This window comes from Coturnix japonica, chromosome 7, assembly GCF_054131305.1.
Source record: "Coturnix japonica strain WE chromosome 7, WE-NBRP24, whole genome shotgun sequence".
Classification (NCBI taxonomy): Eukaryota; Metazoa; Chordata; class Aves; order Galliformes; family Phasianidae; genus Coturnix; species Coturnix japonica.
Genome location: NC_140669.1, coordinates 28,897,625 through 28,911,095, shown reverse-complemented (window position 1 = coordinate 28,911,095; position 13,471 = coordinate 28,897,625). Strand labels below are relative to the sequence as shown.

The window sequence follows — 13,471 nt, the reverse complement described above, 5'->3', positions numbered from 1 at the left end:
GAACAGCTGTATGATTTGACAAAATATGCACAATCTGCTTGTAACACAATGCTGTGGTAGGCATTTAATGTTATACAATTGGCTCGTTAACTTGGATTTTTTATATTTCTTTTACGTGATTAGTTGCAAATCAATGTTTGCATCTATCAGTCTTAACTAAATTAAAGTCCTAACTGGACCTCCCTGTCTTCATAGTATTTGCTCATGTAAACTTGGGAATGTCATACCTCAGTTGACTTTTGGAAAATTATGGCTCTGTGTAAGATTGACTATTTGATTTGGTCTTTGAACAAAATTCAGTTCTCCAACAAATGAAGCTTCCAAAATCATAGCACTGGAAGAAGGTGTGGAGTAATGGTGCTAGAGGGAGAGAAAAGCTGCTCCTTTTCTCATTTGTGCAGGGAGATATTTTGCAAGAAAGATGGAGGAGTGAAAAAGTTTGTGATTTTTGTAAGTGAATGAAGGAATTTTAGAGCTTTAGATAGGAAATGGGTTACAGAAAAACCCAACTGGATTAGCTAGAAGTTGTAGCAAGTGCTGATGTTAGACACTGTTAGTCCTTTTGATTCGTCTTTCACATCTGATGTACACAGGAGTAGCAGCTGTGGGAAGGGAGTGGGTCTGGGTAGCACAGGTAATATGCAAGAGGAGCCAATTTAAATCATTTGTCTTACAAATCTTACTCAGAATGGTTGTATTGAATGAGACAACTTAATCTATAGCAGTCAGAATGTCTCAAAAGCTTACTCTCATACTCTGTTTACTATATTTCTACCAGTTCAGTACAATACATTGCCTGTTTGTTTGCGCTGTTATCACTTAAGTTGAATTTACACAGTAGCAGGTTTTGACATCTCTTTTCTGTGTGATCATCAAGCTGCTGTTTCTTGCATTATATCTCTTGTTCAAATATCTTCACTGTTTGGTTTTTAGTTTTCATAAAGAATATCCTGTTTTAGTATGATGATAGATGATAACAGTATGAATGTGGTACCCAAGGGTGTCCTTCAAATTATGGTTTGTTTGAAGATCTGCTTTCAGAAAACCCTTTTTGACACATACTGGGCTATGTCTGAAACTGATTATTTTTTTTCTACAGATAAAGCCAATGAGAATTAGTTTTGGAATGAATATATAACTGGTATCATGCCTGTGTTAATCAGCTAAAGTGTTGTTAAAAATCATATGTTAATTATGTTAAATTGGTGACTTAGGAATTGGATTCAAATTACACTTTTTTAGAGAAAGAGGCTCTTGTTAGCTTTTCCCTATGCCCTAGGTACCTGTCAGGGATGTTTAGCTGTTAACCAGGTACTTTAATAATTTCAGATGATGTCCAAGGCACTTCCTGCTCAGAGAGACGGTTAATCTGCAGAGCCTTTCAGGGCTTTGCCTCATTTCACCCTGCTGAGATAAATCCAGATGTCTTTACTTTTGTTCACCCAGCAGTCATGTTTGAGGTGAATGCTCCGTTTGGAATACTGTAGAACATGCTAGAGTATCTTTGCTGTTTCTCTATGAATAAGAGGTTGGGTATGAGTGTGTGGGAGAGTATCAAGAGGGATGGGTGGTGGTTGTTTTTTTTTTTTTTACACAATAGTAAATTAGCAGATGATGTGTGGATAGGCTTTCTTACCTTCGTTTTTGGTTCCTTTATTGTTATATTTAATGTCTTGTTACCAGCTCTTGAGCAGTTGGCAATTAACTTCCTGCTGTGATGATTTCTAATTAACTGGGAGAAATTTGATTTGGCTCAGAAGCCAATAGCATGAATACAATAAGGAGTAATTCTGCAGTGAGGCTTTGACCAAAGTTTGGTATTGTAAAATACAGTTTTTATTGTTTTTGTCAAGAATTGAATGTAGCTATAGAGAACAAGATCTTAGACTAATTCCTATCGAGTTGTTAGAAGGAGCTTGTGCTGTGTCAGTAGGAGTTAATCTTTGAGTTGGCTCCCCTGTTTTCTTTGTAGAGGTGAGCTTTGATGAATGGGGCTTTGCTGCGTCCGGATCACACAGCTAAGTTACAGTCAACCATCCCACCCTGTTCTGTGGAAACTCTCAGCAGTGATTATTTTTTTTACGTGCTATGGCTAGTAGAGCTGGTTTGGGGCTTCAAATTGAGTGTCTGAACAGAAGAGCTCTATCTGTGTTTTAATGTGTTTTGCTTTGTTTATCTACCTAAAAGAAACTTTATTTTGTTTCAAATTGTTCTTAAGGTCATAACATATGTACATAAACATCATTTGGGTATAACTCATTGTAGTGGAACATTAGTTCTTGTGAAAGTGAATGCCATGTTGCCTTCACAAAACTCACAAGTCAGTAGCTAGATTGTTTTCTGTAGTACAACCTGAATTTTACTCATACCAATATTTTTTTTTTGTGTGACAGCATTACAGTATGCCTCTGGGTGTGAGGAATGATGCAGGCCATATATCAAATGTAGCAGCAGCATGGAGGAAAGTAAAATTGTAGTGTCCAATGTGTCTTGGAGGCTCTTAGACTCTGTAATACTCAGCAAGGAAGTGTATGACTACATGCTTGAGTTTTACTGTGTTTGAAGCAGATACATCTGTAATACACCAAGAAGGAATAGAGACATTTTTACAATTTTTTTATTTTTTTGGTTTTTTCTTTTGCTGATTAAACATGTCAAATAATCAAAACAATTAGTAAATGAAAGAATATCTTTTAGGTTTTTTGTCTGGTTTGCAGCAGGATTGATTCAAACTCTTAACTGGCAAAAAAGGTACACATGGGCTGAAATTAAAACGTTACTTAAACTTTTGTTTTAAACATGATGAAGAAGAAATGTAGGTTTTGAGACTCTCAAGTTGTTTGTTCATATGGCCAAGAGTAAATATGGACAGAGTTGGTCCAACAGAATGATGTAGTAAGATCATCTAGAAGCGCTATCTTCCCTTATTCAGACAAATGCTTGCGAAGCATGATATTACCAGTGCTCCGTCATGCAATACTATATGATAATGAAGTTGTGTTTAACTGGAATAGATAGCTATTGCTGTCTAATGCGAAGTATAGTAGTCTGTAGCAGTGCACAAATTGCAAGGTATTTGTAGCTGTCATATCAAAAAATTGTGGATTACTGCAGGCATCAATAGCCTGTTGTCAGTCCATGTGAGTTGTGGTTTCTGGCTTCTCAGCAGAGTGGGGTTTTAATCTAGAAAGCCATGGAGGCAGTAATTCAGTATGCATAGCAGCCTTGCGGAACTGTATTTTAATTTTTGTTGCTCTGATTATTGGAACCCATTTGTCAAAGAATTCTTAATTAGTTATATAAAATATTAAGTTTGTTATAATGAGTGTTTTGTTTCGTGTGTGTGTATATATATATATACTGCATCACTTGGAACTTTTGTCTGTGGTGTTTAAATTAATCCAGTTAACAATCATGGTTTGGGACTACTGAGTTACTTGTCTAAAAGTGGTTTATCCATCTAATTTTTTTGTTTGTCTCCACTATTTTTTTGTTTTGGCTTCTCCTTGCAAAAAAAAAAAAAAAGTTCAGATATACGTCTTTAAGTCCCGGACTACAGCTAAATGGGCTTTTTTAATAGAAATTGTTCAATGCCTCTGAGAGCTTTTAAAAATTTTGATGGAAATTGAGTCTATAGATTTAAATTAATAAAAACTATGTGTCCACACCTTAATACCTTTTCCTGATGAGAAATACTTTTACCTCATTGAAAAATCCATCTTAATTATCTTAAAAAGATTCTTTCATTTTTTCTGGCTAAAGGAGCTCTTCCATGGAGAGCATACCTATGCAGTATCTTTATTCTGGATTGAAATGTGCCAACAAATCACCAGTTATCTCAATATGCTGTCTTGTTTAGTAACTGATTATTAAATATAGTGTTTTAGTTTGGCAGTAAGTTTTTTATCCAGACAGTATTACTGTCTGGATAAAGTGTACTTGACACTTAGAATATATGTGAAGATTGAGATTTCATTTTCTATCATATAGGTAACCTGCTGCTTAAGAAACATTTATCTGAATGGCTTATCATATCTACGGGTTGTCAATACCTGCGTCAAAGAAGTTACATTTTATCGTAAAGAAAAAGGAATATCTGTGTCCAAGGCAATCTGAAATAATGCCAAGGAAGTTGTCAGGGATGTAAAATATGTTTCAGTTCTAGTGCTCCCAGCACTGTTCTCTACAACTTACTGTGCTCCCTTTTGTTGTTACTGTTTTTGTTGTTTTATTTTCTTTTCTGGATCATGATGAAACATCCAGGATGATTCTTGGTAGTGCTTCTGACATCTTACTATGTCTTGTATCAGCCAGAGCAATTTTATTTATGTGGTGGCAGTCTCCTGTGCGTGATGATGCTGCTGAATTGGTGTAATCATAGCAGTTGCAGCAAAGCTGATGGTATTTGTAGCTTGCATTGCTCCTGTTCACAAGTACAGTCATAGCTCTTGTCTTACCTTTAGTTGTACACTCCAAGATCGTAGTTAAGGATAAAATGCATTCAGACACCAGCAGGTTAACGTTGTTTCTAATTTATGCATTGTAGTCAAGGAGTATCTTTGAAATGTGATCACAGCAGATAAGTACAGCCCAGAAGAGATTGAAAATCTTTGTAATCCTCTGTGCAAGACAGTCTGAGATTCTGGCTTTTACAAATTATTATAAACATATTTGTTCATGCCTTGCTTACAAGTGATGTGCTGCATGACATCCGGGAGGCTATGTATATTATGAAGGTGTTATTGTAACTGCTATAGGAATATTGCAGGATGAAACCATTTTTATCTTTGAAGGGGGCTGTATTTATTTCAGTCGCAGTGACTTCAATATTTACTTATTGAGTAATCGAGTGACAGGCATTTTTATGCAGATGGCAGAGACTGATCTTTGAATCCTGCTGGTCCTTAGCAGTTGGCAAGTCTTGCTGCATGAAGACCTCCAGCTTGAATACTGAAAGCATTTTTCTTAATCAGCCCAGAATGATATTGAAACAATAGACGTTGACCTGACGTTTATTCATAAAAGCATCAATTGATGTAACGCTATCTGATATTAAGTCAGAAAGGAATTTGATCTTTTTAATTATTTCCATCAGTTGAGATTTTCTGTGAAGAGAGTGATCTAAGTGTCAGCTGCATTAGGTTTGTCTCTGTATCACTGTGATCAGGTTGAAAGACAGCAATGAATTGCTTGGGACTGTGTGTTGAATGATTTGGAGCTCCTACAGTCATTTTGTTGTTTGAGTGTCCTTCCTAAACCTAGAATTGAAGATGTGAACTAATGTGTGTTCTGATGTTCAGAGCATCTACTTAATACTTTTTTTTCTCTGGATACAGAGAGAATTTGTTTTATTGTTGGAAAATAACACAGCTATTTGGAAAAATACCCAGGCTACAGTATTCGTGTTGACAATTTTATTTTCTAGGCATAACAGTTCTGTTTCCTTTTTATTCCCATTTGTGCAGAGATAAAACCATGACAAATCATGTTTTTTAGGGGCTGTGATGCTCAAGTAATATAGTTTTATGTGATTTTGGGCTGTGTGGATTTAGGCAAGCTGTCTTGTGTAACATGGCATTATTTTAATGGTTTTCCATAAGTCACAAACTCTATTGCTGGGTAAAACCATTTTTTTTTCTTAGAAATGGGCTCCAAATGAGTAACTTGTCTGAGCTTAAATCACAGTTGCTATCTAAACAGGAATATGAAACAATATCAAAAAATATAAACAGAGGACTATTTGCTTCCTTCCTTAAATCAGTTTTAAATGAGCAGATGTCAGATTTTTAAGAGCAGACTTAGAATGCTAATTTCCCTTTTATGCTTAAGGGACTGTTTAGTGGATGCAGAGAACCTGCTCTGAGAAGTCACTGCATTCAGTGGTTGGGCTCACCCTGGCTCTGGGGATGCAGTGGAAATGCTGAGGCACAGCCTGAAGCACTGATTCAGCACCTGGTGGAAGGCTGGGCCAACTCAGGTGCATACAGTCAGTCCCAGTGGCTGGAAAGGGAGGAGCCTGGATACACCCTTCCCAGACCTCATTTAAGGGTTGGCAGTGGAAGTGGTGATCAGTCTCTGGAGGTCCCTGCATACCTGAGGCTTTTCAAAGGATGGATGACCTAGACCATACTTATAATTACTGTTGTTTCGTAACCAGCGTACACTCTGAATTCTAGTGCTGTACAACAAAGGTGGTTTATTTGTTTCAATCTTTTTGCGTTAGTGAAGATGGTGAGGTTTCAGAGATACTTGCAAGTTGCCAGACTTGAAGCAGCCCTCTGAGAGACCCAGCTCTAACGATGAGTAAATCTCCTACTACTCAGGGTTACAGTGTAAACCTTTCTGAAATAAAGGAGTGCAGCACAGTACAGATCAGCTCTGGAGTGTGGAGCTGTTTTCGAAGGACTTCTGCTGTTGTTTTTCGAAGGACTTCTGCTGTCTGGGGATGAACTTGGGTTCTTCACCCACTTGAGCCCGCATATGCCTGTCCTTCATGTTTTGGCATGGTCTTAAAGTTTTGGTATTGTTTACAGTGATATAATATGTTGATTTTTTTTTTCTGTGTTATTTTCATATTGGACTGTAATCTGATTAAGACTTTTTCATCTCATAGATGTGAGAGGTAACGTGGAGACAGATAAGAAAAGTTTTTTATACAGTCTAACTAAAATATTTTAGCAGAGAAATGCTTTGATTTGGATTTTTTCATTGATGGGTTAAGTAACAAGGAGTTTGTCTTTTTTTGTTGTTCTTTTTCTGGCTGAATTTAAGTATTAGCTGGTTGGTGACATTTTCTTTTTTTCTGGGGTGTGTGTTAAGATATAATGCCTTTTTTTTTTTTTTTTAAACTGTATTCATGACAGGCTTTTTGTGTCTGTAGTAAACTATTAGGATTTTGTTCTTGTGTAGAGACTGGCAGTGGAGCAAAGCATGTGTAACCTCTTAGGTGATGCACTCAGAACTGGCATTTATAAGGCAAGGAGCTCGGTATTTTTTGCAGTAGAACTGTCTGGAGTTCTTAATTGATTGCTTTGATACACTTTCTTATGAATGTTTTGAAGTTGAAAATTAGTAAATCTGATGTAGATGTAAAACACTTGCCTTCACATGTGGTTATTTATATTAACATAGCAAAACAAGTGTTCATTTATGTCAGTTTCCCTTACCTGTTTTGCAAAAGAATTACTGCTACTAACACTTCCAGACTTCTGTGCATCTTTCAGATTTTTCCAGGTATCTTCTGCTGACTCATTTAGCTGTGTGCTCATGCTGTTTCCGTGCCACAGGTCAGCAGCTGGGGCACAGTTTGGTGGCATTTAATGATCCGATAAGAAATGAACACAGCATTGCATCTTAACTCCTGATTCAGTGGTCTGTCAGATCTTTACCGTTCTTTCTTGGCAAGGTGGAAAATCCTGTGTTTTCTTTTTTTTCTTCTTTGTTTGTAGAGATAATAAAATTAAATAAAAAAAAAAGAATACAAGCTAAAACCAGGAACAGTATTATAAAATTATAAAACAAATGTAACGTGTCATCTAAAAATAGATTTGTGGACTGCTGCCATTGTGGCAGGTAGATTGCCCGAAGTCACAGCATTGCTGCAGTGTGAGTGCCATTTGGTTCATCTGTGCTAAGCCCTGTAACTCTGGATTACCAGATGGCTCATTTTAAATATTCTCACAATGGTGTGTTAAACAGCTCATGCCTGTCCTTAGCTGGACCTGCTGTCTGTCAGGAAGCCGTAGCATCTCTAAGATTTCCGACACAGGATTTCTTCAGTTTGCCTTCAGATTCAGGCTTTGGGCATTTCTCTGCAATCCTAAGAAGATTTTTCTTTGTCAGGTAATTTCTAACTATTATTTGGGCATAAATAAAACAGTAATAATAATCGTTGAGGGAAGTCTGCATGTATTCCTTATTTCTGTATTCTTAGTCATCTTCAAAAAAAATCCCTGCAATTAAATTTTTCTTGTACAGAGGATTTAAGCTGTGTTCTACTTTGATATTTCTCTCTTGCTTCAGAAGGCCTGCATCAATTTCATCCTTGCAAATACGTTATTGTATCTACATTGCCAAATTTGAAGTGTAAGAAATGAATATGTTTTATCTGGGTATTTGCCTAATCCTTTATGATGGCTTTTTTCCTTATCTTTTCCTTACAGGTAATTTTTGGCTGTGAGCAGTCAGAACTACGGTCAAGTGCCCTTACATTGAGCTTTCTGAATTAACCTTAAATGAAGAACTTAATGATTTCTCTGGTTTTCTTTTTTTTTTTTTTTCCCTTAATTGGTTTTCTCATTTTTGTTTCTTGAATAATTCTAACCACCACATCAAAGATTTAAAAGCTTCCTGTCCCTCTTCCTTTGTTAATGTAGGTTGTCTAGACAGCCATCTAGTTGTATGAAGAGGCTTCTTGTCTACTTGTGCATGGCTGTTATCTCGTTTGTGTTCTAGTTGGTGCTTCCTTTTTCAGTCTGCTATATCTTGTTATTGGGTGGCCCTGTTGTTGCACTTGTACCACATGGCTACTTTCCTCTTTTGAGAACTTTAGCTTTGCTTTCTGTCTTCCATCACAAACTGTACACTTGACTTCAGGCCTTTGCGTCCACCAGTTCAAGTGGAATTTTTTTCATCCTGCAGTTCCTAAAGAATCAGGTTGAAATAACTGGGAACCGTTAGCTCTAAGATGTTATCAAGCATCATGTGTCTTGCTTGGATTAGACCTTGACTAAAATGCTGCCTTCAAGATTTGGGTGGCTTCTATCAGGTTATAATTATAAAGGTACCAGTGGGGGGATGACAGCATTTGCTTAGAGTTTGGTGCTGTCATGACAATTGAATGGTGCTAGCACTTAATTATGCAAAGGCAAGGGAAAAGGTTTTGTGTTGGAAATTTGTAACATATTCTCTGATACAGATAACCTCCAGTATTTATTACTTGAGTTTTCCTACAAAGGCATTTTCAAAACAAATGAAGTATGTGAGCATGATGCATTGTGTAATTAATAATATTGACAAGTGTTTTGTTTGGCAAAGTAACAAGGTAGTGAAATAGCAATTTTGTGGTGTAGTATACAGTCTTTGAGAAGGTGTTTTTGATATATTGGCACTCAACTTTTGTTCTATTAATATACTAAATCGTTAGTCTGGCACATTTGGGGTATGTTTTGGTCTTAGCTTACCAGGTTACAGGAAAATGTAGTAAGACAGAATGCATTCTTTTAAATTATAGAAAGCAAAACACCCTGTAGCAAATGGGAACTGTTTTCAGACTAACTGATATTTTCATTTTCTATTTTCTCTTAGCTTGGTGTTTAAAAAGCAGTAATGTGTCATCTGCTCAATACAAATCAGCAGGTCTGAAGAACTTGCTGTATTATTAGAGGATGTAGTCAATAAATTTGCTGAACCATTTGTAATTAATTTGAAGAAGATAGGTAACTGATGATAGCAGTAACTTATGAAAGTAATTCACTTTTAGTAATATGCAAAAATCATGCTTTCTTCAGTAGGTATGGCTTCTGTACCAGCCAACTTAAGTACAGTGTACTGAAGCCTTTTTGCCTATGTTGCCATTTACCTGCTCAACTAGGAATACAAAATCAGCAAAAAGAAGTCCTTATTTTCAAGTTGAGGTAAGATCTGGACTTGTACTACCACCTGCCTTGCTTTTGGGAGAAGCATTCTGAGGTTCAAGTTAAATACGAACTTAACTTTCTCAGCAAGTTGAGATGGTAGTAAAAATTTTTAAATCTCACTTGATTAAACTGCAAGATATTTGTACAAGCTTTTAGCTATATATATTTATATGGAATTTATAATATATGTATTTCTTGCAATTATTCAGTACATATGGAAATACGAGGAGGAGAACTAGGAAGAAACAGTGTCACCTTTGTTAGAGTTGATGTACTGAATTTAAATAGATTTTAGAATCTCTTGGCTGGAGATGAGGTTACCATCTTATTACTGGCATTTTGCGCAACTTTTGCTCAAATTATTAGCTGTTTATTTTCCTTTTTTCAGAAGATAATTCTGAGATGTCATCTGAGGTAATGGTGTTAAACTTGAGGGACAGTGCTCTCTTGGGAAGCAGGGAATCCAGGCTGGAACAATTAGCTGGCTTCATGCTGTTTTTTCATGTCTCTCGACATTTGTTTTCTCCCAGGTATTGGAAGAGAAGTAATAGTGGGATAGCAAGCATTGTAAACCAACATAAATTGCTGCATCTGGTAGTACCAAGTGATAGAAGATATTAAGGTCTTTCCTGACTTAGCAGGTGCTGACACCACCCTCGAAGGAAGCTGAGAAAATATTTTGAGTGAAAATAGATGATGCTATTTGCTTGTGTTGTATTCTGAGAGATTGTTTTATTGCGTTTTTTGAATTGCATTTCTTCTTTATTCACTATAGTAGAGTGAGTTTTGGTTTTGCTTGAGTACTTTAATTTGGCACTTTGTCAGGCTGAAATGCCTTTGATGTTTGTTTTCATGGATTTGTAAGCCTTGAGTGTGAAGCTCTGTTCTTGAAATGAAACACAATGACGGATCTCATCAGAGCATGTTGTCAAATAGGAGGCATTGGTGTCTGGTCCGATTTTACTAGATACCTTAGTTTGTTGTGCCTTTTTCTTTAAGTAACTGTTAATTAGGTGGGTTTAGTTGAAAAACAGTTGAGAAATAATGGGAAAATGCTGACAGTGAAGTCAGCGAATGAAGGTGTCATATGATGAGGACTGTTGACTTACATATTAAAGAAAGCAAGGCCAGGTAATAATTATGGAGAAAAAAAAAATGACAGGACTGTGTATTTCAGAAAAGAAGAGTTATTACATAAAGGCAGCAAAAGGCAGAGCACTGAAGGTTATTTTTGCATGGGAGATGCCGAGTCCATTATTTGATGGATCAGAGAAGTAGCAATCTGCTGCTGGTTATGTACAAGTTCTAGGTCTTGGTATCTCTGTACCTGAACACTGTAAGCAGATCCATGGGGGCTGAAGGGAATAGTGTTACTGAATGTTTCTAAGTGAATTATCAAAACTTTAAAGATTTAAATTGGTATATCTGCTTCGAAAGTATCTTACAATTTAGAACAATGCAGTGTGAAGGCTGGGCTCCTTACTTAGGAGGGACTGTCTTATGCCACTCTTGTACAGTCAGAAACAGCAAGGGAAGGCTTCTTGGGCTCCTGTTTTTGTAAGAGTGGTTTGAACTCCCTTATAGTGAAACAAGAATTTCTACATGTGAACTGAGAGTATAGTGTTTACATTTATTGTTACAGTGAGGTTAACAACCAACTTTTTGTTCAAGGAAAGGCATTTTAGTCTAGTGCTGCATACCTTGCTTATGTTTAGTGGAATTTAACGAATAAATGGTTAAGCTGTTAGATGTCAGGGGTTTCTTGTTTGTCTAGAGTAGTTGTAGGTAAGGAAATTACAGGTAAGCATTTGAATCAGAATTCCTATCTGAAAATACACTTACATTTCTGTTTTAGAACTTCCCATCAGAATTCCATTGGAAAGGTTGTGTGAAGTGTTGTGCTATTAACCTGATAGTAGTGCATCTCCTTAAATTGAATAAGTTGCATGACTTAACACAGCAGTTCACATCTAATTTGTTTGTTTTAGTGCATGAGAAACTATGAAGTTAGTAGTGACAAAGGTTCAGATGTGTTGACAAATTAGTGGTAAATTCAACATGCGAATAAGTGGCTGCTGGTTTTCTTTGCAAGTAATCTGTATGTGAAAGTGTAAACTGTTTTAATAGCAGCTGTTAGCTGTACGTTGCTGTAGTATCTGTATGTGTTAGAAAACTCTGGGTGGAGAGGTTCTGATTTTCATTTTGGTTTCAAGTCAGTGGAATTTATATTGGACTTCTCTTATTGTTTTCTGTTTAAAGTAGTTCGAACAAAGCCAAAAGGCTGTTTATGGCCTGTGTTGCTCCGTTCTGTTTTGACTTTTAAGCAATACTCTTGGCATGGTCAGCCTTTGAGTATGGCAGCTCCAAGCTGTTGACTCAGAGCTCTGGCAGTCCAAGTTACTATGTTTAAGTAACCATGCTGCTGAGAGAGTTGATGCCTGTTGGCATGAATACTGCATATCTATTTTTCTTTTCCTGCTTTTTTTTTTTTCCTGTTGATTTCTCTCCCTTCTCCACACCTGTTAACTTTGTGCTTAGACGAGAAGCATTGCTGCAAACTCCCTGCTTCTCTTTGAAGTGGAAAGAAAAGCTTCTCTGGATAAAGAAAAGGCAGCAGCTGTGAAGTTCGTATTGATTTATTGGAAAAAATGCAAAACCCAGCAGCTTAACAGTGATGAATGAGGTTTATTTATGGATATGTCTGTGGTACACTTGTATAAAACATGAAATAATGAAGCTGAATGTTTTTTAAGAGTGTGTAGGGAACTAGGAGCCTTTGGGAAAGTGAATTTTTTATTTAGCTCAGTGAAAGGAAGGTAAGGTAAAAGTTTGCAGCTTTTCTTTGTCTGACGTGAGAGTAAACATGTCATTTCAATATACATTCAAACTTCCAGTGAAGGTACTTCTGAGGAAGTGGGCAACTAAAAGACAGGTTCAGCTGAGTCACCCTGATGCTGCTGGCTTCCTGAGCGTGTCCTTAGTCTGGCACCAGGATGGTTCTTGCTCTGTTACTACAGTCTGCTAAAAATGCTCCCTTTTTCTTTCCATGCCTTCTCAAAACCTATTTGCTAGTTCATGTTTCTCATTGACCTCCCTCATGCATCTTGATGACCATGGTGGTTGGTGTATGCAAATACTTGCTACTTTTTGCTGAAAAGCTCCTTAGATTTTGAATATTTTCGTGACGTCTTTATTTGTTGCTGTTGTTGAAGAAGTCTGTGTAAGCTCATGACTTTATGCTGGTACTTCCCAACTCAGTCTCAGACATATCATGTGATTCTGATTTCCTGGTTGGCTAGCGTGAAAGGCTGAGAGGCTGTTGTTTTTTAATCTTCTTTCTAAAATAGAATAGCAGATAAACTCATCCTTAACTTTCTTCCTTAGATGGCATTACTACTTCGTCAAGGTTTGCTGAAAGATTTTTCTCACAGGACGAGTGAGAGCTGAGACAAAAAAATAACTAAGCTTGTGAATTGCAAATGGATCTTGTAGCCTGATGCTAAGTGGGAGTACATGGATTTACTTTTTTCTCCTGACAATATCACCTCAAAACCTCACCCACGCATGCACTGGATTCTGCCTTAATTGCTGTGCTTGAAAATTATTTCTGCAGCATGGGGCGAATCCAGACCCATAATAGAATAATGTTATTAACAGAACTGCTTTCCTGACCAAAATGTGGAGCCATTTTGTAGATGTGGATTTACTCAATGTATTTAATATGCTTAGATACTGAAACCTACTTGTGAATTTGTTATTTGTAGCTGGCTTATGCAGTATGTGGACTCTAGAAACTTAAATACCAAGCAGTATTTAAGAGCGAAATCCTTTCT

The 13,471-nt window shown here is 36.8% G+C and overlaps 1 protein-coding gene across 16 annotated transcripts in view; it reads left to right on the top strand.

Annotated features, from left to right (window-relative positions):
* The window catches only part of GULP1 (GULP PTB domain containing engulfment adaptor 1), a 134,626-nt gene that overhangs the window by 32,653 nt on the left and 88,502 nt on the right, over positions 1-13,471 (top strand). For 2 of the 16 annotated variants that reach the window (XM_032445748.2, XM_085552785.1), the window contains exon 2: positions 9,510-9,635. The exons of the other annotated variants lie outside the window; for them this stretch is intronic. In XM_032445748.2, coding sequence (XP_032301639.1) covers positions 9,567-9,635 — 69 coding nt within the window. In that variant the 5' untranslated portion in view covers positions 9,510-9,566. The remainder of the gene's footprint in view (positions 1-9,509; positions 9,636-13,471) is intronic. 16 annotated transcript variants of the gene reach the window in all.